Source organism: Mytilus edulis, chromosome 1 (genome assembly GCF_963676685.1).
Source record: "Mytilus edulis chromosome 1, xbMytEdul2.2, whole genome shotgun sequence".
In the NCBI taxonomy this organism is placed as follows: domain Eukaryota; kingdom Metazoa; phylum Mollusca; class Bivalvia; order Mytilida; family Mytilidae; genus Mytilus; species Mytilus edulis.
This window is the reverse complement of record NC_092344.1, coordinates 31,354,475-31,381,404: the sequence shown is the minus strand read 5'-3', so window position 1 is coordinate 31,381,404 and position 26,930 is coordinate 31,354,475. Positions and strand designations below refer to the sequence as shown.

The 26,930-nt window shown below is 35.2% G+C and overlaps 1 protein-coding gene across 1 annotated transcript; it reads right to left on the bottom strand.

Moving 5' to 3' along the window:
- Positions 1–537: 537 nt before the first annotated feature.
- Positions 538–26,825, bottom strand: LOC139529569 (serine/threonine-protein kinase Nek7-like). The gene is made up of 10 exons (XM_071325499.1): positions 26,548–26,825; positions 23,714–23,995; positions 22,853–22,953; positions 22,063–22,159; positions 21,609–21,716; positions 20,744–20,909; positions 20,151–20,240; positions 19,742–19,808; positions 18,394–18,493; positions 538–2,055 (listed from the first exon to the last, which is right to left on the bottom strand). Exons 1-10 carry the CDS (start codon positions 26,716–26,718, stop codon positions 1,894–1,896), a joined length of 1,344 nt encoding a protein of 447 aa, XP_071181600.1. The 5' UTR covers positions 26,719–26,825; the 3' UTR covers positions 538–1,893.
- Positions 26,826–26,930: the final 105 nt, after the last annotated feature.

Below are 26,930 nucleotides of genomic sequence, written 5' to 3'. Positions count from 1 at the left end.
TTATCAGCTCACTGTGTGACCCGCTTCATTTGTTGAAATCCTTGAAGCTCTATATCATATATATACAATAAATATAATAAACCCATTGTCACATATTTGTGGACTACTTAAAAAGAAATAAATATATCTATTCTGTTAGTCAATCTTATACGTGAGCTCATCATAAAAAGTTATTGTCCTCCCATCTCATACTTGATTTGACACTGAACTGAAGATTTTACGGTTTCGATAGAAAATGTGCTTGTTTTAAAACAGTGACTGTTGATGTCCTTTCGTTGTGTGTTTGTTTATGTTTTGAATTGGTGTCGATTTACTGGATAGGCGCTTTTCCATAGTAAGCATTGCAATAAAATTTAGAATGGAACAAGGGAATGTGTCAGAGACAGTTAACAACCCGACCAAAGGGCAGAAAACAACCGAATTTTTGCAATGTCTTTGTGTTTAACATGTGTGGTTGGGTTGCTGTCTTTATTGGTGCCACTGTTCTAAAAGTCGATTACTCCATGTGTAAGGCATGAAAAAGAATCAAACATCATGATCATTTAAAAATTTATTCGTATGTATAAGAAAAATGACAAAATGTAAAATATTAAGTACACCCATGGGACGGTATTGTAAAACATATATCACAACAAAACTACTACTACACAACAACAAATGAGACAAATGAGTTACAAATCAATGCACGGCTAGAGTCAATGTTGACGGTTTCATGCAACATTGAACTGACTGCAGAATGATTCATAGCTCTGGAAATTAAACAATGATAAAATTTACTTCACGATGGTTACCACGGAAAATCAAAACTGAAGTCAAAACCCCTGAATGCACGATTTTCTTAATCATCTAAAGAACTATTGTGTGTTTTTACATTTTTTTTTTTTTTTTTTTTTAGATCTACTGGTAGTAAAAATAGGATACAAAACGGTTTGGACACTTGGAAGCCAAAATATTTAATTTCTGACAAAAAAGTTCGTTTTTGCACCAAAACTTGCTTTAAAACACCAGCAATCAAACAACCAATCCAATGTTATTCCAAACTTTGAGAAGCAAATGATTAGATCAGGAGAAGAAAAAAAAATTTAGAGTTTTTGTCATTATTAAAGTTTGATGTAAGTGCTGATAAAATCGCGGTGTGCGTGAGATGGAAAAAAATCGAACTTCAGTCGTACGAAAAAGATTTTTTTTAAATGTGACTTCTCGAAGTCAAATGGTCCTGCCTCTGCAAGACCATCCTTTAATAGAGAGGGTGAAATTGTCAGGAGACACAACTAAATATAGACGAAAACGACTCATTGGTTTGATTTTTACGAAACATAATATATATACATTTGTTTTAAAAGGAACACTACAAAATACTGTTACCTGTCAAGGAGGGATACTTATGTATAGCACCAGAAATAATAATTATGAGTATGTTGATAATAATAATCAAGTAATATAATACTACAATAAAAAGGTTTGCTATATATAAAAATAGAAACGCAATGACACTAGATAGTTGAAAATACCCTATAGGAAGACCAAGCAGAAACATTCTTTCTAATATTTTAATTCACGAATGCAAGTTTGCTGCATGCATTATATGAAAAGTCAGAATCTTATATATCAACTTTGGATGCTAAAAAAAAAAAACTTTTTGCTATGTCATTAACAATAGTTATAAAACAGAAAAAAACCGCCGGATAAATTCTACACAAAAATAACCTCAAATCACGTCTTGTTTCATTCCAGGTAAAAAAGTTCTGCTCGAATGAGTCAATATAATTCAGTCCCTGTAACATTTCTGAACAAATTCTATTCATTAAGTTATCCACGTAGAATATTTTGTATTTAGAACATATTTCAGAGTTTAAGACAAAAACCATAGAATCTTGAAATACTACAAGATTATTAAGTATTATCCGCTGTCTCGTGAGCTGTTGAGAACATGTCATCTTCGTCGTCTGCTTGTCCTGGTATTCTCTTTATACCTTCTTCCATTCCTTTCAATGCCAACACAAACGGTAAGATCTTATTGTGTAAACCCACTCCAACGACGTCCTTAACTTTCTCCTGCATTAAGAAAAAATATGGAATTTAAGAATCCTATCCCTATATTTGACTTTTGGTTTAAAATATATTATGGAGGATGTTAGTTTTAAAAGAAGCTCAACAATAAATCGGATAGAGGTAAACTTCTTTTCTACGAGTTGTTTGAACTATTTCAATTTAAAATCAGGCATAGTTGACCACAGACGGTTTTAAATATTATGTTAGGCCATTTTGATGTTGATGTTCACATGGAAAATTTTCATTTGGCTTCCACAATTTTGCTATCTAGCTTTCCCAGTGAAGAATATTACAGGAATGCGTGGCTTGTGCACTGACATAACAACTCCACAAAATGAAGTCTTGATATAATGCATGCTTTTAATTGCTAAAATTTACGCATTGTGGTTCAAAATACATAAGGGCACAGTTAATAAAATTGAGAATGGAAATGGGGAATGTGTCAAAGAGACAACAACCCGCCCAAATAAAAAACAACAGCAGAGGGTCACCAACAGGTCTTCAATGTAGCGAGAAATTCCCGCACCCGGAGGCGTCCTTCAGCTGGCCCCTAAACAAATATATACTAGTCCAGTGATAATGAACGCCATACTAATTTCCAAATTGTACACAAGAAACTAAAATTAAAATAATACAAGACTAACAAAGGCCAGAGGCTCCTGACTTGGGACAGGCGCAAAAATGCGGCGGGGTTAAACATGTTTGTGAGATCTCAACCCTCCCCCTATACCTCTAACCAATGTAGTAAAGTAAACGCATAACAATACGCACATTAAAATTCAGTTCAAGAGAAATCCGAGTCTGATGTCAGAAGATGTAACCAAAGAAAATAAACAAAATGACAATAATACATAAATAACAACAGACTACTAGCAGTTAACTGACATGCCAGCTCCAGACTTCAACTAAACTGACTGAAAGATTATGATTTCATCATATGAACATCAGGCACAATCCTTCCCGTTAGGGGTTTAGTATCATACCATCATAACATATATGAGAAGAACATAACCCGTGTCATGCCAACAACTGTTTTTAGAATAAATGTGTTTAGTTCCGATGCAAAGACCTTATCAATGACTCAATATTAACGCCAAAATATGCAATCTTTAATGACTTGACAACAGTATCGTAATTATATCCCTTCTTAATAAGTCTATTCAAAGGTTTTGTAAGTTTCTGAGGTGAATACTGACACCTTTGTGCTTTATAAAGAATATTACCATAAAAAATTGGATGTGAAATACCTGAACGTATTATTAAAAGTCTGCATGTTGAGCTATATTTACGAATAATGTCTTTATACCGATGATAAAATTTAGTAAATGTTTTGACTAGTTTGTGATATCGAAAACCCTGGTGTAATAATTTTTGTCGAGCCTTCGACTTTAGTCGAAAAAGCGAGACTAAGCGATCCTACATTCCGTCGTCGTCGGCGTCGTCGTCGTCGGCGGCGTCCACAAATATTCACTCTGTGGTTAAAGTTTTTGAAATTTTAATAACTTTCTTAAACTATACTGAATTTCTACCAAATTTGGACAGAAGCTTGTTTATGATCATAAGAAAGTATCCAGAAGTAAATTTTGTAAAAATAAAATTCCATTTTTTCCGTATTTTACTTATAAATGGACTTAGTTTTTCTGCGAGGAAACATTACATTCACTCTGTGGTTAAAGTTTTTAAAATTTTAATAACTTTCATAAACTATCCTTGATTTGTACCAAACTTGGACAGAAGCTTGTTTATGATCATAAGATAGTATCAAGAAGAAAATTTTGTAAAAATAAATTTCCACTTTTCCATATTTTACTTATAAATGGACTTAGTTTTTCTGCGAGGAAACATTACATTCACTCTGTGGTTAAAGTTTTTAAAATTTTAATAACTTTCATAAACTATCCTTGATTTGTACCAAACTTGGACAGAAGCTTGTTTATGATCATAAGATAGTATCAAGAAGAAAATTTTGTAAAAATAAATTTCCACTTTTCCATATTTTACTTATAAATGGACTTAGTTTTTCTGCGAGGAAACATTACATTCACTCTGTGGTTAAAGTTTTTAAAATTTTAATAACTTTCATAAACTATCCTTGATTTGTACCAAACTTGGACAGAAGCTTGTTTATGATCATAAGATAGTATCAAGAAGAAAATTTTGTAAAAATAAATTTCCACTTTCCCGTATTTTACTTATAAATGGACTTAGTTTTTTTGCCAGAAACAAAACATTCACTCTGTGGTTTAAGTTTTTAAAATTTTTATAATGTTCTTAAACTATCCTGGATTTCTACCAAACTTAGACAAAAGCTTGTTTCTGATCATAAGATATTATTCAGAAGTAAATTTTGTAAAAAAAAATATCACTTTTTTCGTATTTTACTTATAAATGGACTTAGTTTTTCTTCCAGTTAACATTACATACAGTCTGCAGTTAAAGTTTATAAAACATTTATTAGATTCATAAACTATCCTGGATTTTTTTACCAAACTTGGAAGCTTCTTTCAATCAAAAGACAATATCGAGAGGGAAATTTTTATTGATGTTTTTCCTCATTTTTGTTGAGTCTGCGATTAACAGCAAAAGTAGGCGAGACACTGGGTTCCGTGGAACCCTTACACATTTTTCAGTAATACATAAATTTCTCTCGTTAAAATCTAAAACATTGTTACATACACGAGCGAATCGTACAAGTTGAATGGGCGTCAAGTTGGTTACCTATTCCCTATTCCCTATTCGTTACCTATTCCCTATTCCCTATTCGTTGCCTATTCGTTACCTATTCCCTATTCCCTATTCGTTACCTATTCGTTACCTATTCCCTATTCCCTATTCGTTACCTATTCGTTACCTATTCCCTATTCCCTATTCGTTGCCTATTCGTTACCTATTCCCTATTCCCTATTCGTTACCTATTCGTTACTTATTTGATTTTTAATATCCTTCCCCCTTTTTAATTATGGCATGGAATAGTTTAATATGGCTGCCGTTACCATGGAAACGGCACAATTGTGAAAAAAAATGAGTTTTTGGTTTTTGGTGAACTGTTTGGATATGCTTCAACTCAGAATCATCATATTTTAAAACAATGTAGGTGCCCACTATATACAGGTGTTGGATGATTTTGGCGATCATTGAATTACTATGTTGCCATGGAAACTACACCAAAATTTTCAAAATTCTAAAAATGCTCAAAACTTCATGAAACTTCACAGTAATGATGAGCAACATTGGAGTTGGAATTTCCAAAATAGGTCTTGTTACCATGGAAACAATACAAAAAGGTCAAAAATTTCAAAAATAAGAATTTTCCGCAAACTGGATGAAACTTTACAGGAATGGTAACTGGCATAGGCAGAGTTGGATTTTGAAGTTAGAATTTTCAAAATGGCCGCCGTAACCATGGAAACAGCAAAAATATCAAAAATTCAAAATGTTCAAACTTAATGAAACTTTGCAAAAATGTTACTAGCTATAGACATCTGTAGATGCTCTCTTTGACTTTGGAATTGTCAAAATGGCTGCCGCTCACCTGGTAATAGGGGGAAGGGGTGCCTTCCGTTATTGCTAGCAATTACAAATCTAATTGTTAATAGTCTTACATATGGTAATAGTTCTGAATTGGTTGAGGTAAAATGATCTTTTTATGACCTATTTATATGTGTTTGTGCTCAACCGATCCTTTTACTTCATGTTCGATACGCATTTGTTCCTTACTTGTTTTTTATACGTTCTACCTTTTAACTGCTTTATGTCCGTATGTTTGAAGATGGATCTTGGTTCGACGGGATGAAATCACCGTGTTAGCGCTTGCGTAAAAACGAAGATGTGGTATGATTGCCAATGAGACAACACTCCACATTAGACCAAAATGACACAGAAATTATCAACTATAGTTCACTGTACGGCCTTCAACAATGAGCATAGCCCAAACCGTGTAGTCACCTATAAAAGGCCCAGACATGACAACCTCATACAATTCAAACAACAAAACTGACGGCCGTATTTCATATACATAAAAATAAACGGAAATATGTAACACAAAAACAAACGATAACTACTTAATTTCAGGCTCTTGTCTAGGGACAGGCACATACTTACATAATGTGGTAGAGTTAAACATGTAAGCAGGGTGTACATCGTTTCGGAGCATGCTATTACCTTGTTTAATTCGTTCCATCACTCGCTTATAATTCGCTTATAATACGTGCATCTTACGTTGCACCTTTTAAAACATGATTTTCAATTGTTTTGTTGTCTCTGGTGGAAGATTTTGGCTCTTAGAGGTGATATAACTCTATAAGTGCATTTGTATCCGTTCCAGCGGTCGGATAATACCCTGTTAAATATTCGTTACTAATTCGCTTTTAAAAAGTTTGTTGTACGTTGCACCTTTTAGAAAAGGATTTCCAATTGTGTTCATATCTCTGGTGGTAACAATGTGTTCTTATAGATGAAATACCCCTATAAGCGCATATGTACTCGTTCCAGCGATCGGTTAATACCCTGTTACCTATTCGTTACCTATTCGTTACATATTCACTTATAATACGTTTGTTGTACGTTGCACCTTTTAGAAAAGGATTTTCAATTAAATTCATATCTCTGGTGGTAACAATGTGTTCTTAGAGAAGAAATGACCCCATTAGAGCGCATGTACCCGTTCCAGCGCTCGGTAAATAACCTGTTACCTATTCGTTACCTATTCGTTTTTAATGCGCGGGGTATACGCTGCAACTTGAAATAAATCGTGTTTTAATTGTGTTCATGTCTGGTGGTAACAATGTGTTCTTAGAGATGAAATGACTCCATTAGAGCGCATGTACCCGTTCCAGCGCTCGGTAAATAACCTGTTACCTATTCGTTACTTATTCGCTTTTAATGCGCGGGGTATACGGTGCACCTTGAAATAAATCGTTTTTTAATTGTGTTCAGGTCTCTGGTGGTAAGAATGTGTTCTTAGAGATGAAATTACCCTATTAGCCCGCATGTACCCGTTCCAGCGCTCGGTTAATACCCTGTTACCTATTCGTTACCTATTCGTTACCTATTCGCTTATAATACATTTTTTTATACGTTGCACCTGTTAGAAAAGGATTTTCAATTATGTCCAGGTCTCAGGTGGTAACAATGTGTTCTTAGAGATGAAATTACCCTATTAGCGCTCATGTACCCGTTCCAGCTCTCGGTAAATAACCTGTTACCTATTCGTTACCTATTCGCTTTGAATGCGCGGGGTATACGGTGCACCTTGAAATAAATCGTTTTTTAATTGTGTTCAGGTCTCTGGTGGTAAGAATGTGTTCTTAGAGATGAAATTACCCTATTAGCGCGCATGTACCCGTTCCAGCGCTCGGTTAATACCCTGTTACCTATTCGTTACCTATTCGTTACCTATTCGCTTATAATACATTTTTTTTATACGTTGCACCTGTTAGAAAAGGATTTTCAATTATGTACAGGTCTCAGGTGGTAACAATGTGTTCTTAGAGATATAATGACCCCATTAGAGCGCATGTACCCGTTCCAGCGCTCGGTAAATAACCTGTTACCTATTCGTTACCTATTCGCTTTTAATGCGCGGGGTATACGGTGCACCTTGAAATAAATCGTTTTTTAATTGTGTTCAGGTCTCTGGTGGTAAGAATGTGTTCTAAGAGATGAAATTACCCTATTAGCGCGCATGTACCCGTTTCAGCGCTCGGTTAATACCCTGTTACCTATTCGTTACCTATTCGTTACCTATTCGCTTATACTACATTTTTTTATACGTTGCACCTGTTAGAAAAGGATTTTCAATTATGTCCAGGTCTCAGGTGGTAACAATGTGTTCTTAGAGATGAAATTACCCTATTAGCGCTCATGTACCCGTTCCAGCGCTCGGTTAATACCCTGTTACCTATTCGTTACCTATTCGTTACCTATTCGCTTATAATACATTTTTTTATACGTTGCACCTGTTAGAAAAGGATTTTCAATTATGTCCAGGTCTCAGGTGGTAACAATGTGTTCTTAGAGATATAATGACCCCATTAGAGCGCATGTACCCGTTCCAGCGCTCGGCAAATAACCTGTTACCTATTCGTTACCTATTCGCTTTTAATGCGCGGGGTATACGGTGCACCTTGAAATAAATCGTTTTTTAATATCGTTCAGGTCTCTGGTGGTAAGAATGTGTTCTTAGAGATGAAATTACCCTATTAGCGCGCATGTACCCGTTCCAGCGCTCGGTTAATACCCTGTTACCTATTCGTTACCTATTCGTTACCTATTCGCTTATAATACATTTTTTTATACGTTTCACCTGTTAGAAAAGGATTTTCAATTATGTCCATGTCTCAGGTGGTAACAATGTGTTCTTAGAGATGAAATTACCCTATAAGCGCTCATGTACCCGTTCCAGTGCTCGGTAAATAATCTTGTTACCTATTCGTTACTTATTCGCTTTTAATGCGCGGGGTATTCGGTGCACCTTGAAATAAATCGTTTTTTAATTGTGTTCAGGTCTCTGGTGGTAAGAATGTGTTCTTAGAGATGAAATTACCCTATTAGCGCGCATGTACCCGTTCCAGCGCTCGGTTAATACCCTGTTACCTATTCGTTACCTATTCGCTTATACTACATTTTTTTATACGTTGCACCTGTTAGAAAAGGATTTTCAATTATGTCCAGGTCTCAGGTGGTAACAATGTGTTCTTAGAGATGAAATTACCCTATTAGCGCGCATGTTCCCGTTCCAGCGCTCGGTTAATACCCTGTTACCTATTCGTTACCTATTCGTTACCTATTCGCTTATAATACATTTTTTTATACGTTGCACCTGTTAGAAAAGGATTTTCAATTATGTCCAGGTCTCTGGTGGTAACAATGTGTTCTTAGAGATGAAATTACCCTATTAGCGCTCATGTACCCGTTCCAGCGCTCGGTTAATACCCTGTTACCTATTCGTTACCTATTCGTTACCTATTCGCTTATAATACATTTTTTTATACGTTGCACCTGTTAGAAAAGGATTTTCAATTATGTCCAGGTCTCAGGTGGTAACAATGTGTTCTTAGAGATGAAATGACCCCATTAGAGCGCATGTACCCGTTCCAGCGCTCGGTAAATAACCTGTTACCTATTCGTTACCTATTCGCTTTGAATGCGCGGGGTAAACGGTGCACCTTGAAATAAATCGTTTTTTAATTGTGTTCAGGTCTCTGGTAGTAAGAATGTGTTCTTAGAGATGAAATTACCCTATTAGCGCGCATGTACCCGTTCCAGCGCTCGGTTAATACCCTGTTACCTATTCGTTACCTATTCGTTACCTATTCGCTTATAATACATTTTTTTATACGTTTCACCTGTTAGAAAAGGATTTTCAATTATGTCCAGGTCTCAGGTGGTAACAATGTGTTCTTAGAGATGAAATTACCCTATTAGCGCTCATGTACCCGTTCCAGCACTCGGTAAATAACCTGTTACCTATTCGTTACCTATTCGCTTTTAATGCGCGGGGTATACGGTGCACCTTGAAATAAATCGTTTTTTAATATCGTTCAGGTCTCTGGTGGTAAGAATGTGTTCTTAGAGATGAAATGACCCTATTAGCGCGCATGTACCCGTTCCAAGCTCGGTTAATACCCTGTTACCTATTCGTTACCTATTCGTTACTTATTCGCTTTAAATATGTTTGTTGTACGTTGCACCTTTAAGAAAAGGATTTTCACTTGTATTTATGTCTCTGGTGGTGACAATGTGTAATTAGAGATGAAATGACCCTATTAGCGCGCATGTACCTGTTCCAGCGCTCGGTTAATACCCTGTTACCTATTCGTTACCTATTCGTTACCTATTCACTTATAATACGTTTATTGTACGTTGCACCTTTTAGAAAAGGATTTTCAATTGTGTCCATGTCTCTGGTGGTAACAATGTGTTCTAAGAGATGACATGACCCTATTAACGTGCATGTACCCGTTCCAGCGCTCGGTTAATACCCTGTTACCTATTCGTTACTTATTTGCTTTTAATACGTTTGTTGTTCGTATATAAAGCGAATAAGTAACGAATAGGTATCGAATAGGTAACAGGGTATTAACCGAGCGCTGGAACGGGTACATGAGCGCTAATAGGGTAATTTCATCTCTAAGAACACATTCTTACCACCAGAGACCTAAACGCAATTAAAAAACGATTTATTTCAAGGTGCACCGTATACCCCGCGCATTAAAAGCGAATAGGTAACGAATAGGTAACAGGTTATTTACCGAGCGCTGGAACGGGTACATGCGCTCTAATGGGGTCATTTCATCTCTAAGAACACATTGTTACCACCTGAGACCTGGACATCATTGAAAATCCTTTTCTAACAGGTGCAACGTATAAAAAAATGTATTATAAGCGAATAGGTAACGAATAGGTAACGAATAGGTAACAGGGTATTAACCGAGCGCTGGAACGGGTACATGCGCGCTAATAGGGTAATTTCATCTCTAAGAACACATTCTTACCACCAGAGACCTGAACACAATTAAAAAACGATTTATTTCAAGGTGCACCGAATACCCCGCGCATTAAAAGCGAATAAGTAACGAATAGGTAACAAGATTATTTACCGAGCACTGGAACGGGTACATGAGCGCTAATAGGGTAATTTCATCTCTAAGAACACATTGTTACCACCTGTGACATGGACATAATTGAAAATCCTTTTCTAACAGGTGAAACGTATAAAAAAATGTATTATAAGCGAATAGGTAACGAATAGGTAACGAATAGGTAACAGGGTATTAACCGAGCGCTGGAACGGGTACATGCGCGCTAATAGGGTAGTTTCATCTCTAAGAACACATTCTTACCACCAGAGACCTGAACGATATTAAAAAACGATTTATTTCAAGGTGCACCGTATACCCCGCGCATTAAAAGCGAATAGGTAACGAATAGGTATCAGGTTATTTACCCAGCACTGGAACGGGTACATGAGCGCTAATAGGGTAATTTCATCTCTAAGAACACATTGTTACCACCTGAGACCTGGACATAATTGAAAATCCTTTTCTAACAGGTGCAACGTATAAAAAAATGTATTATAAGCGAATAGGTAACGAATAGGTAACAGGGTATTAACCGAGCGCTGGAACGGGTACATGCGCGCTAATAGGGTAATTTCATCTCTAAGAACACATTCTTACTACCAGAGACCTGAACACAATTAAAAAACGATTTATTTCAAGGTGCACCGAATACCCCGCGCATTAAAAGCGAATAAGTAACGAATAGGTAACAAGATTATTTACCGAGCACTGGAACGGGTACATGAGCGCTTATAGGGTAATTTCATCTCTAAGAACACATTGTTACCACCTGAGACATGGACATAATTGAAAATCCTTTTCTAACAGGTGAAACGTATAAAAAAATGTATTATAAGCGAATAGGTAACGAATAGGTAACGAATAGGTAACAGGGTATTAACCAAGCGCTGGAACGGGTACATGAGCGCTAATAGGGTAATTTCATCTCTAAGAACACATTGTTACCACCTGAGACCTGGACATAATTGAAAATCCTTTTCTAACAGGTGCAACGTATAAAAAAATGTAGTATAAGCGAATAGGTAACGAATAGGTAACGAATAGGTAACAGGGTATTAACCGAGCGCTGGAACGGGTACATGAGCGCTAATAGGGTAATTTCATCTCTAAGAACACATTGTTACCACCAGAGACCTGGACATAATTGAAAATCCTTTTCTAACAGGTGCAACGTATAAAAAAATGTATTATAAGCGAATAGGTAACGAATAGGTAACGAATAGGTAACAGGGTATTAACCGAGCGCTGGAACGGGAACATGCGCGCTAATAGGGTAATTTCATCTCTAAGAACACATTGTTACCACCTGAGACATGGACATAATTGAAAATCCTTTTCTAACAGGTGAAACGTATAAAAAAATGTATTATAAGCGAATAGGTAACGAATAGGTAACGAATAGGTAACAGGGTATTAACCGAGCGCTGGAACGGGTACATGAGCGTTAATAGGGTAATTTCATCTCTAAGAACACATTGTTACCACCTGAGACCTGGACATAATTGAAAATCCTTTTCTAACAGGTGCAACGTATAAAAAAATGTAGTATAAGCGAATAGGTAACGAATAGGTAACGAATAGGTAACAGGGTATTAACCGAGCGCTGGAACGGGTACATGAGCGCTAATAGGGTAATTTCATCTCTAAGAACACATTGTTACCACCAGAGACCTGGACATAATTGAAAATCCTTTTCTAACAGGTGCAACGTATAAAAAAATGTATTATAAGCGAATAGGTAACGAATAGGTAACGAATAGGTAACAGGGTATTAACCGAGCGCTGGAACGGGTACATGCGCGCTAATAGGGTAATTTCATCTCTAAGAACACATTCTTACCACCAGAGACCTAAACACAATTAAAAAACGATTTATTTCAAGGTGCACCGTATACCCCGCGCATTAAAAGCGAATAGGTAACGAATAGGTAACAGGTTATTTACCGAGCGCTGGAACGGGTACATGCGCTCTAATGGGGTCATTTCATCTCTAAGAACACATTGTTACCACCTGAGACCTGGACATAATTGAAAATCTTTTTCTAACAGGTGCAACGTATAAAAAAATGTATTATAAGCGAATAGGTAACGAATAGGTAACAGGGTATTAACCGAGCGCTGGAACGGGTACATGCGCGCTAATAGGGTAATTTCATCTCTAAGAACACATTCTTACCACTAGAGACCTGAACACAATTAAAAAACGATTTATTTCAAGGTGCACCGAATACCCCGCGCATTAAAAGCGAATAAGTAACGAATAGGTAACAAGATTATTTATCGAGCACTGGAACGGGTACATGAGCGCTAATAGGGTAATTTCATCTCTAAGAACACATTGTTACCACCTGAGACATGGACATAATTGAAAATCCTTTTCTAACAGGTGCAACGTATAAAAAAATGTATTATAAGCGAATAGGTAACGAATAGGTAACGAATAGGTAACAGGGTATTAACCGAGCGCTGGAACGGGTACATGCGCGCTAATAGGGTAATTTCATCTCTAAGAACACATTCTTACTACCAGAGACCTGAACACAATTAAAAAACGATTTATTTCAAGGTGCACCGTTTACCCCGCGCATTCAAAGCGAATAGGTAACGAATAGGTAACAGGTTATTTACCGAGCGCTGGAACGGGTACATGCGCTCTAATGGGGTCATTTCATCTCTAAGAACACATTGTTACCACCTGAGACCTGGACATAATTGAAAATCCTTTTCTAACAGGTGCAACGTATAAAAAAATGTATTATAAGCGAATAGGTAACGAATAGGTAACGAATAGGTAACAGGGTATTAACCGAGCGCTGGAACGGGTACATGAGCGCTAATAGGGTAATTTCATCTCTAAGAACACATTGTTACCACCAGAGACCTGGACATAATTGAAAATCCTTTTCTAACAGGTGCAACGTATAAAAAAATGTATTATAAGCGAATAGGTAACGAATAGGTAACGAATAGGTAACAGGGTATTAACCGAGCGCTGGAACGGGAACATGCGCGCTAATAGGGTAATTTCATCTCTAAGAACACATTGTTACCACCTGAGACATGGACATAATTGAAAATCCTTTTCTAACAGGTGAAACGTATAAAAAAATGTATTATAAGCGAATAGGTAACGAATAGGTAACGAATAGGTAACAGGGTATTAACCGAGCGCTGGAACGGGTACATGAGCGTTAATAGGGTAATTTCATCTCTAAGAACACATTGTTACCACCTGAGACCTGGACATAATTGAAAATCCTTTTCTAACAGGTGCAACGTATAAAAAAATGTAGTATAAGCGAATAGGTAACGAATAGGTAACGAATAGGTAACAGGGTATTAACCGAGCGCTGGAACGGGTACATGAGCGCTAATAGGGTAATTTCATCTCTAAGAACACATTGTTACCACCAGAGACCTGGACATAATTGAAAATCCTTTTCTAACAGGTGCAACGTATAAAAAAATGTATTATAAGCGAATAGGTAACGAATAGGTAACGAATAGGTAACAGGGTATTAACCGAGCGCTGGAACGGGTACATGCGCGCTAATAGGGTAATTTCATCTCTAAGAACACATTCTTACCACCAGAGACCTAAACACAATTAAAAAACGATTTATTTCAAGGTGCACCGTATACCCCGCGCATTAAAAGCGAATAGGTAACGAATAGGTAACAGGTTATTTACCGAGCGCTGGAACGGGTACATGCGCTCTAATGGGGTCATTTCATCTCTAAGAACACATTGTTACCACCTGAGACCTGGACATAATTGAAAATCTTTTTCTAACAGGTGCAACGTATAAAAAAATGTATTATAAGCGAATAGGTAACGAATAGGTAACAGGGTATTAACCGAGCGCTGGAACGGGTACATGCGCGCTAATAGGGTAATTTCATCTCTAAGAACACATTCTTACCACTAGAGACCTGAACACAATTAAAAAACGATTTATTTCAAGGTGCACCGAATACCCCGCGCATTAAAAGCGAATAAGTAACGAATAGGTAACAAGATTATTTATCGAGCACTGGAACGGGTACATGAGCGCTAATAGGATAATTTCATCTCTAAGAACACATTGTTACCACCTGAGACATGGACATAATTGAAAATCCTTTTCTAACAGGTGCAACGTATAAAAAAATGTATTATAAGCGAATAGGTAACGAATAGGTAACGAATAGGTAACAGGGTATTAACCGAGCGCTGGAACGGGTACATGCGCGCTAATAGGGTAATTTCATCTCTAAGAACACATTCTTACTACCAAAGACCTGAACACAATTAAAAAACGATTTATTTCAAGGTGCACCGTTTACCCCGCGCATTCAAAGCGAATAGGTAACGAATAGGTAACAGGTTATTTACCGAGCGCTGGAACGGGTACATGCGCTCTAATGGGGTCATTTCATCTCTAAGAACACATTGTTACCACCTGAGACCTGGACATAATTGAAAATCCTTTTCTAACAGGTGCAACGTATAAAAAAATGTATTATAAGCGAATAGGTAACGAATAGGTAACGAATAGGTAACAGGGTATTAACCGAGCGCTGGAACGGGTACATGCGCGCTAATAGGGTAATTTCTAAGAACACATTGTTACCACCTGAGACCTGGACATAATTGAAAATCCTTTTCTAACAGGTGCAACGTATAAAAAAATGTAGTATAAGCGAATAGGTAACGAATAGGTAACAGGGTATTAACCGAGCGCTGGAACGGGTACATGCGCGCTAATAGGGTAATTTCATCTCTAAGAACACATTCTTACCACCAGAGACCTAAACGCAATTAAAAAACGATTTATTTCAAGGTGCACCGTATACCCCGCGCATTAAAAGCGAATAGGTAACGAATAGGTAACAGGTTATTTACCGAGCGCTGGAACGGGTACATGCGCTCTAATGGGGTCATTATATCTCTAAGAACACATTGTTACCACCTGAGACCTGGACATAATTGAAAATCCTTTTCTAACAGGTGCAACGTATAAAAAAATGTATTATAAGCGAATAAGTAACGAATAGGTAACGAATAGGTAACAGGGTATTAACCGAGCGCTGGAACGGGTACATGCGGGCTAATAGGGTAATTTCATCTCTAAGAACACATTCTTACCACCAGAGACCTGAACACAATTAAAAAACGATTTATTTCAAGGTGCACCGTATACCCCGCGCATTAAAAGCGAATAGGTAACGAATAGGTAACAGGTTATTTACCGAGCACTGGAACGGGTACATGAGCGCTAATAGGGTAATTTCATCTCTTAGAACACATTGTTACCACCTGAGACCTGGACATAATTGAAAATTCTTTTCTAACAGGTGCAACGTATAAAAAAATGTATTATAAGCGAATAGGTAACGAATAGGTAACGAATAGGTAACAGGGTATTAACCGAGCGCTGGAACGGGTACATGCGGGCTAATAGGGTAATTTCATCTCTAAGAACCATTCTTACCACCAGAGACCTGAACACAATTAAAAAACGATTTATTTCAAGGTGCACCGTTTACCCCGCGCATTAAAAGCGAATAAGTAACGAATAGGTAACAGGTTATTTACCGAGCGCTGGAACGGGTACATGCGCTCTAATGGAGTCATTTCATCTCTAAGAACACATTGTTACCACCAGACATGAACACAATTAAAACACGATTTATTTCAAGTTGCAGCGTATACCCCGCGCATTAAAAGCGAATAGGTAACGAATAGGTAACAGGTTATTTACCGAGCGCTGGAACGGGTACATGCGCTCTAATGGGGTCATTTCTTCTCTAAGAACACATTGTTACCACCAGAGATATGAATTTAATTGAAAATCCTTTTCTAAAAGGTGCAACGTACAACAAACTTTTTAAAAGCGAATTAGTAACGAATATTTAACAGGGTATTATCCGACCGCTGGAACGGATACAAATGCACTTATAGAGTTATATCACCTCTAAGAGCCAAAATCTTCCACCAGAGACAACAAAACAATTGAAAATCATGTTTTAAAAGGTGCAACGTAAGATACACGTATTATAAGCGAATTATAAGCGAGTGATGGAACGAATTAAACAAGGTAATAGCATGCTCCGAAACGATGTACACCCTGCTTACATGTTTAACTCTACCACATTATGTAAGTATGTGCCTGTCCCTAGACAAGAGCCTGAAATTAAGTAGTTATCGTTTGTTTTTGTGTTACATATTTCCGTTTATTTTTTTGTATATGAAATACGGCCGTCAGTTTTGTTGTTTGAATTGTATGAGGTTGTCATGTCTGGGCCTTTTATAGGTGACTACACGGTTTGGGCTTTGCTCATTGTTGAAGGCCGTACAGTGAACTATAGTTGATAATTTCTGTGTCATTTTGGTCTAATGTGGAGTGTTGTCTCATTGGCAATCATACCACATCTTCGTTTTTACGCAAGCGCTAACACGGTGATTTCATCCCGTCGAACCAAGATCCATCTTCAAACATACGGACATAAAGCAGTTAAAAGGTAGAACGTATAAAAAACAAGTAAGGAACAAATGCGTATCGAACATGAAGTAAAAGGATCGGTTGAGCACAAACACATATAAATAGGTCATAAAAAGATCATTTTACCTCAACCAATTCAGAACTATTACCATATGTAAGACTATTAACAACTAGATTTGTAATTGCTAGCAATAACGGAAGGCACCCCTTCCCCCTATTACCAGGTGAGCGGCAGCCATTTTGACAATTCCAAAGTCAAAGAGAGCATCTACAGATGTCTATAGCTAGTAACATTTTTGCAAAGTTTCATTAAGTTTGAACATTTTGAATTTTTGATATTTTTGCTGTTTCCATGGTTACGGCGGCCATTTTGAAAATTCTAACTTCAAAATCCAACTCTGCCTATGCCAGTTACCATTCCTGTAAAGTTTCATCCAGTTTGCGGAAAATTCTTATTTTTGAAATTTTTGACCTTTTTGCATTGTTTCCATGGTAACAAGACCTATTTTGGAAATTCCAACTCCAATGTTGCTCATCATTACTGTGAAGTTTCATGAAGTTTTGAGCATTTTTAGAATTTTGAAAATTTTGGTGTAGTTTCCATGGCAACATAGTAGTTCCAATGATCGCCAAAATCATCCAACACCTGTATATAGTGGGCACCTACATTGTTTTAAAATATGATGATTCTGAGTTGAAGCATATCCAAACAGTTCACCAAAAACCAAAAACTCATTTTTTTCACAATTGTGCCGTTTCCATGGTAACGGCAGCCATATTAAACTATTCCATGCCATAATTAAAAAGGGGGAAGGATATTAAAAATCAAATAAGTAACGAATAGTATAACGAATAGGGAATAGGGAATAGGTAACGAATAGGTAACGAATAGGGAATAGGGAATAGGTAACGAATAGGCAACGAATAGGGAATAGGGAATAGGTAACGAATAGGCAACGAATAGGGAATAGGGAATAGGTAACGAATAGGTAACGAATAGGGAATAGGGAATAGGTAACGAATAGGGAATAGGGAATAGGTAACCAACTTGACGCCCATACAAGTTGAGATATATAAACACCGTAAGATGGTGACAAGGGAACGTCACCATCTAAAAACGGATAATTAACGATAGGAAATGAAAAATCATCCCTTTTATCATAAATTTTAGTATTCAGCTTTCCATTAGTGCAAACATTTTTTAAAATTGAATAAGTTCCTTAATTTGATTAGATGCAATAATGCTAAGAAATATATGAAGCGCAGTAACAAACCTCAAGTCCTGGATAATCAGTTGGATTTTTGTTGAAAAACCTCATAATTCTCTCCAACTTTTTCGTAGCTTTGTGGTCTCCAATCATTTTTACAATTTTCCTGTAACAAGAATATCTTGATTTCACACCATTTTTATGAAATATTGATAGCAAGTTTTATAACCTTCAGACATCTGATTCTAATTAATACAACTTAATAATCAGCCATATTTAGTTTACAAGTAGCAGCCCGGTGACTTATTTTGTACATCATATGGAGGTTTTTTTTTATGAGTGTAATATGTATATATTAAACATTATTTCATTACTGTCATGAATATGAATTTCCCTACATGGGGAAACCATTTAAAATGTTGTATGTTTTTTTTAATTGAGACATAATTTCAGCACAACTATGTTAAATCTGCAATAAGAAAGTATCCAGAAGTAAATTTGTAAAAATAAATTTCCACTTTTCCGTATTTTACTTATAAATGGACTTAGTTTTTTTGCCAGAAACAAAACATTCACTCTGTGGTTTAAGTTTTTAAAATTTTTATAGCGTTCTTAAACTGTCCTGGATTTCTACCAAACTTAGACAAAAGCTTGTTTCTAATCATAAGATATTATTCAGAAGTAAATTTTGTAAAAAAAAAATCACTTTTTCCGTAATTTACTTATAAATGGACTTAGTTTTTCTTCCAGTTAACATTACAGACAGTCTGCAGTTAATGTTTATAAAACATTTATTAGATTCATAAACTATCCTGGATTATTTACCAAACTTGGAAGCTTCTTTCAATCAAAAGACAGTATCGAGAGGGAAATTTTTATTGATGTTTTTCCTCATTTTTGTTGAGTCTGCGGTTAACAGCAAAAGTAGGCGAGACACTGGGTTCCGTGGAACCCTTACGAATTTTTATTTTTGTTCAATCATTAATGAAAGTGAAATTGTGAGATATTGATTCGCTTTTAGCAGCCAGTATTGTTCACAAAAACTCATTCTCATACTGGTAAAAACGATGATTAAATAATATTCAAATCTATAATATGAAATCAAACCGACCTAGAACAATAAAATTGCACGAGTTCGCTATCTATTTGTCTTTAATTATGTTAATATCGAGTTATATGACCATCAGCAGTCTATGGATCGAGGTCACTTCATAGTTAATTAGATATCGTCAAGACTAAAATACACACGAAATGATGATACATTGTATTGAGCTTATGCAATATATATATATATTTTTAGACATATATAATAATTTGGATATACGTTATATTTTTATAAATCAAATATGAGAATACAAGTGAACATGAATTTGACAGCTAGTGTCCCTTTAAATAAATGAGCAGAGTAACCTACGCCTGCATATTGGCTGACTGTCTCTGCAATCCCGAATTTTCTGATATCGTACTGCCTAAAGCTGAAACTGAAAAAACATAACTGTTTTTGTTATATAATTATTATGCTTGTGATATAGAAAATACAGGTTATCAAAAATATACTTGCATTTGGTAAAAAATAAATAGAAGTTATAATACAAGTCTACGATGGGTGTATCATGGTGTTCCGTAAAAGCGAACATTGCCAGATGAATAGATAAACAACATTGACATAAATACATGATATAGTACTGAATAGACACACCGATCAACTTTCTAAACTTGTTCTTGAATCAATACTATTTAATAGTTTTCTTAATAATGGATGGTATTGTAAAACATTGTTATTGTTATGGAATTTAAACAGAAATTAAGATTATCACACATGCCTGCACTTTCTTCGCAGCTTTCAGATGTTCTTTGACTTCTTCGTCTCTCTGATGTGACTATTCCAGAATCATGTAGCGATGACTTGGTCACTACACAAATATCAATTATAATGTTATCAAACATGAATTTAATTGATCTTGGATTTTTTTTTAACAGTATGACTATGAAAGCTGTTAGTCTACAGTTACATTCAGTCAAAGTATTGTCTATATACATGCTTATTTGCTTAATGCAATTGCAATGTTTGATTCCGAATTCTCATTGCACAATAATATAGCAACATTACTTCTAATATTCTAGATGTATCACTGCTACCTAAGAAAACAAAGACAGCGTGTTACTTTGATTTTTTTGCAGCAGATTAAATCCTAAGGTTCATGTGGACCCTATGGCTAAAATTACTTTGTTTGCACATCAAAATTAACTCTGGTAAAGAAAAACCAGTACATTTGGAAACGTTTTTAGGCATAGCATGCCCAAGATAAATAAATTTCAATAGCATTTTATGTTTAAGAGAACAAATCTCTTAACTGTATTCCTATACATGTATTCATAAATAAAACTCCTTTTACATTTAAACATTTTTTCTTACTTTGTTGTGAAATGTTCGACACATTAAAACTGGTCTTTGGTTTTTGTTCTGTAATAAATGTTTTTATTTCAGCTGCTGAAGGTCTGTCGGCTGGTTCAAATTCTAACATCTTCCGCATCATGTTTTTGATTGGATCGCAATACTGAAGACGGTCAAAATCAGGCAACTGTTGAAGATGTAAAAATGGAAGATCTTCAAATTTCATACGTATATATATATACTGGTATAGATAGATACCTTTCATATTTAAGGATTTACTGAGTTTTTACAGATATATTGGTGAGATTAAAATTAAAATTAAAGAATAAAAATCACAGTTCATCCTTTTATAAAGTCGTTTACATGAACGCAAAATGATATCTTATTCCATTTATATAATTTTTTTTTATAGCAAAGACTATAGAAAATATGGTTGGTCAGCTGTTTACCGATTTTCGTATTTTACTCACTACCTTACTTTGATTGTTTGTATGATGTTTGCTGTACACCCAGTGGGAAATATTTCATGAATGTTCAGGACGGACAAACGAACACAATACATACAAAAGGGATGTTATAGATAAGGGGTCGTACAGAATGATAGGCAGGAAATTTGGAATGCCTTTGAAAACGATGCATGTATATAGAAAGGGACTAACGAATTAATATACCCCGCATTGCCGAATTGACGCCCCTCATTTGTTAAGTTTTTTTTTCTGTCGGTTGGAGGAAATCCAAGGGATGAATATACTTCTATATCTGAATAAAATTATATGGATAAAATTTTACAGTAAGTTTAATTTTACAAAACGAACAAAATCTAAAATACTATATATATTCAAAATTAAAATATTTTTCATTGTTATAATGAAGAAGCATGCCATACCTCTTTAGAAGTTACTTTTTTCGTAATGGCACTAAGACTTGAACCAGAAAAAGCATAGTCTCCATAACCCATTTCAAAGCACACACAACCAAGACTCCATATATCAGTCTGAAAGCAACGAGTTTATGGATATCAATAGATGGAGATGTGAGTTACACATCAATAACATGTAGCATGCAAAACCACACAAACAAACGGATATATAAGAATCTTTCAAATTCTGTATATAATTAAGTGAATGATGTTTTATACTAATAGATATGATTTTATTTAAAACGTCATTACCACTATCTTAAGTCATAATGTATTATACCGAATTAATCTCATATCAATACTAGTGGGTTCATACACATATAACCTTTTAAACTAAATTAAGAAAACGGCAATCGTCAAAAAAATCAAAATCACGGTTTTCTAGAATATGCAGAATACTGATTGTTGTTAAAGATCATACCTTAAAATCGTATGTTTCTCTCTTTAAAACCTCGGGACTCATACAATTTGGTGTTCCAACTAATTTTGTCAGCTTCATATCGACTTGTTCTATTTTTCTGGTAAAAAAGAAATAGTGTTGATATATATCCAAAAGGAATGCCGACTAGTTATATATTTTTAAACAGGTATACGGAGCATACAGATTGGTTAAATTTCGTTACTGATGCTGGAGGAAAATAAAATCGAACGCGAAAATATACTTGATATTTGAGATCAAAGAAACCAAAGGGATAAACTTTGCATCAAGGAATTTTTATGGAGACTTATTAAAAAAAACTTTTTCTCTCTTTTATAACTCATTATTACGTTTTACAACCCTATACTCGTCATGAATTGAAACAATATAAACTTCGTTTCTGTTTCTAGCTTGAAGCTCACACAGATCTTGCAAAAATAGTGAAACACCGCCATGTATATTTATGTGATCATCTTCTGTCATTGATTGTCTTTTGTTATATCGTGTAATCATCATAAACATGAATGAAATGCTTGCCACTGAACATTTAAGCAAACACCAACCAATCGATTATATAATAAGACGGCTTTTCTTTTTTCTTTTTTGCTATTTGTAGAATTTGGAGGTGATAGAAGATCTTGAAGAAATTCCATTTACTTTCTCAGAATCGGGGACACTTTATGCTTGATAGGTTGTATATTAGCATCTGTGTATTGCTTAAGACTGTGGTTAGTGACTTCAATATACCACTTTGTCAGTTTTAGAATTTCGTGACGACTAAATGACAACTAACCTTGCAACACCAAAATCTGCCAATTTGAGGTCGTTGTGGGCAGTCAAGAGTACGTTTTTCGTTTTAACGTCTCGGTGAAGTATGCTTTTACTATGGAGGAACTAAAACAACAAACGACATGACAAAATGTAAACAAATTAAAATGAGAAAACCAACGGTCTGATTCATGCAAAAAAAAAACCACCCAACCACAATAGCTTATAAGAAAAATACAAAGCGTGTTTCTATAATTCGACCAGAATACATATACATTGTAAAACTTCTTTACTTGTGACCACTTTTAAAATATCATTCTCCATGCATTAGACGATCAAGTCGTAGGTTTTTTGGGTGTTTTTTTTAATAGATTGATTTATATACACTTGTTGTCTTAAATTCAGATCAATAATGTTAAACTGCGTTTTACACTTTTTAAAGAGATTAATAAGCTCAAGCAGATTAGAAATCATCATGTCACTGCCAAGATCTCTAATTCAAATAAAGTAACCGTTTGGTCTTCGCCCGGATCATAGCTTTCCTGTGTTCATATTAATAATATATGATTGTTATGTACACTGTATACTGACAAGTAACTACAGCGTCGTATCTCCAAAATAACGGCATGAATTGTGTTACAAATCAAGATTAACACTATACCCTCAGTACAGATGATACTATAGGATCTGTGTTCCCGAATGCATATGAAACAACTGTTTGTCTTTCGCGCACATTAGTTTTTCGGTACCGTTTCCCAAAGTATCACATCCTACCGTACCAATAGCGGTTCTAATATTGCCGTTAGATATTTTTAAGACGATTCGATGATACTGTATTTAATTCAACAGTCTGTATATATAGGGAATGTGGTTTTTTTTAACATACCTCTAGTCCGTTCGCAAGTTGGTCTAAATATTCCATAAAGGTTGATTCGGGAACTGATTTTCTTTTTCTAATGTAAGCATAGAGGTTCCCTCCTTCATAGTAGTCCATAACAATACACAGAAAGTTTTCATGTGTGAAATATTCCACATATCTGACAATGTTAGGATGTTTCTTCAGATCGGGATCGTTCAGTATGCCTATTTCCCTGTCTAACCATCTCTTTTGTGTTGAATTGACATTAGCTGCGCCAAGGTTAATACATTTAATGGCTAAGCTGGTTGGCTGCAAAGGTGTTTAATAAGTTATGCAAAGAGATTTTTTTCGCAGTAAGAAACTCAATGTATACTGTAAATGATACCTCCACTAATACATACAGAATTGACAAAGGCAATGATTAGCTAAGAGAGAACAAAAATACACAATGCACTATGGCATCATATGCTTTGCTAAAGAAAAAAAACCTAAAAAAAAAGTCGGACCAAAATTTCAACAAAGAAGTTCACAATGGCATTGTATGATAGAGATTCCGAGCCGAAATGCGGATTCAAAATACGAACGGATTGATTGGAACACCATAACTAACTACCTACCGCTTCATGAGAAGACTTTATAAGTATGATTTACTTGTGTCTAATCCATTTTTCTTTAATTCAGCAAATAAAATCTGTTTAAACTAAACCTACCGCTTCAGAAAGTAAGAGATATAAAAAAAAAAACGACATTCACTTGATACTTTAAAGCAACTGACCCCCCACCTTTTCAGTCATACAATTGTTTGCTTAGATCCTTCTTTGTGTTTGTTTCTCCCTCTTCTTTACTGATTTTTTCCCCTGTTTTGTTCATTAGCTCAATTGTTTGAAGATGCTTGTTTTTGGAAGCCTTTTGTAATTTTTATGCCCCACCTACAATAGTAGAGGGGCATTATGTTTTCTGGTCCGTGCGTCTGTTCGTCCGTCTGTCCCGCTTCAGGTTAAAGTTTTTGGTCAAGGTAGTTTTTGATGAAGTTGAAGTCCAATCAACTTGAAACTTAGTACACATGTTCCTTATGATATGATCTTTCTAATTGTAAAGCCAAATTAAACTTTTGACCCCAATTTCATGGTCCACTGAACATAGAAAATGACAGTGCATGTTTCAGGTTAAAGTTTTTGGTCAAGGTAGTTTTTGATGAAGTTGAAGTCCAATCAACTTGAAACTTAGTACACATGTTCTCTATAATATTCTCTTTCTAATTTTAATGCCTAATTATATTTTTTATCCAATTTCATGGTCCATCGAACATGGAAAATAATAGTGCGATTGGGGCATCCGTGTACTTTGGACACATTCTTGTTCTTTTTGCTTTTGGCGTCTTTTCATTCATAACTTTAATGATATGTATATTTAAGGGACATTATTCCCCGTTTGTTTAATAGTTATTGCAGAGGGATGGTTGAAAAGCTCCCAGTATAAATCAATATTGACGTTGAGACTTCGTATTGACATATATAGAGTTGCTACCGAAACACAACCATTTATTAAGATTTATACTTGAGTTGTGATACGAAAAAGATAAAAAAAAAAATGGTATCATAAAAACTAAGTGTTCTAAAGATAAATTTTAGATAAATTTTATTTCCAATAAAGGACCCATTATGGGCATAATCAGTACAGTGATTTTTATATTTAAAATTTATTTTATATTTCATATTTTAATATTGCAATATAGACAATACAAAAAAAACAAAACAATCCAAAACATGAAAGATAAATTAAGTTAATAATAATATATGTAGTCGTATAAACCATTGTGTTTAGTGTCACATCCATTATAAATATCTATAAAAATAGCTTTCATGCTTGCTGATGCATATGAAAAAATAGTATTGTTGTTCTTATGCAGGAGACACCAAGGGCATGAGCTTAAATGACACTCAAGCCAATACACACAAATATAAATATCTTAACACTTTAAAACACAACATAACACATAATGAAAAAGCTTAATTATATAGTCCTCCTCGTGGCTAACGCACATGAACAAGATCATTAATTTATGCAGTTATCCATGGTAGGCAGGTGCAGCGGGGCAGGTGCTTAAATGACATAGTAACAAATTTTATAAAATTTTGGTGTAAGATAAATTTGGATTTGGATGCAACCTCTAGCACAACTTGTTCAAATGTTTTCAGAAAAAAAACACAAAATAACACTGAAAACTGTTTAACACAAACAATGGTCTAAATTAGGAGTATGTTTCATTATGATTTCTGAAAGCTCACATTTCGTACAAGATATCCGTGTTTTCATTACGCATTAACCAAATAAGCTCATATCAAAATCATCGCAATATTTCCTAGCACAATGTATTAATAAAATTGAGAAAGGAAATGGGGAATGTGTCAAAGCGAAAACAACCCGACCATAGAGCAGACGTATACTTCTCTCATTATTTAGTGCGGTACAATTAAGAAGAAAATATAACTCATCTCAGCCAATTTCCGAGGTTGAGTTTTGTTTATAGAGCTTTTCTTGCGCAAAGGAAAATGATAATGCATAGAAGTGAATACCAAGATATTTGTATCTATTTACACATTGTTAATCTTAATTACATGACGGATATTGCTACCTGCCCTGTTGAAAATCAAACTTTTTAGGTGAGGGGAGTATTTATAATATTGATCAAGTAAATAGAGTTTCTTTTGTAGTCCTTCTGGAGACACATTTAAGGTTTATCGTTAAAAATAAGTAGTTTTGATACTATTCGCCTTTGGAAATATGTTCATGAAAACAGTGAGTCAATTCTCTAACTAATATAGATCTTTGTAAAGAACTAAAAAGAACATAATGCTTACTGTAAATGTATCTCCCCCTCTTAGCTTGGCTTTATTATTAGTTGCGACGTATACTCTTCCGAATGTGCCTTTACCAATGAACTTGTGAATCCTGTAATCCCCACAATCTGTTCCCTCAAAATCACCAGGCGTACCGAGAGTCGTACATGCTTTACTACTACTACTAGCCATTATTTATCAAAGATAGCGAAGAGTAAATATATTCAGTGATCTAATTTACTTCCTTATTTGTCACAGTTCCATATGGTTGATTATTTTATTTGTTAGATATTTAAATTGATTTTTGTTGTACGTCAGAGAGCATTCAATTTAAAATACCCGAGCTTATAATTAAACATTAGTCAACTAAGAATAGTTTTGCTTTAAGCAGAGAAATATACTAC

Excerpts from the sequence above, each read along its gene's own strand:
- LOC139529569 (XM_071325499.1), bottom strand. The coding sequence starts at position 26,718 with ATGGCTAGTAGTAGTAGTAAAGCATGTACGACTCTCGGTACGCCTGGT. Across the intron at positions 23,996-26,547 it reads GAGGGGGAGATACATTTACA|CCAACCAGCTTAGCCATTAA; the intron begins GTAAGCATTATG and ends ACACCTTTGCAG. Across the intron at positions 21,717-22,062 it reads GAGAAACATACGATTTTAAG|ACTGATATATGGAGTCTTGG; the intron begins GTATGATCTTTA and ends CGTTGCTTTCAG.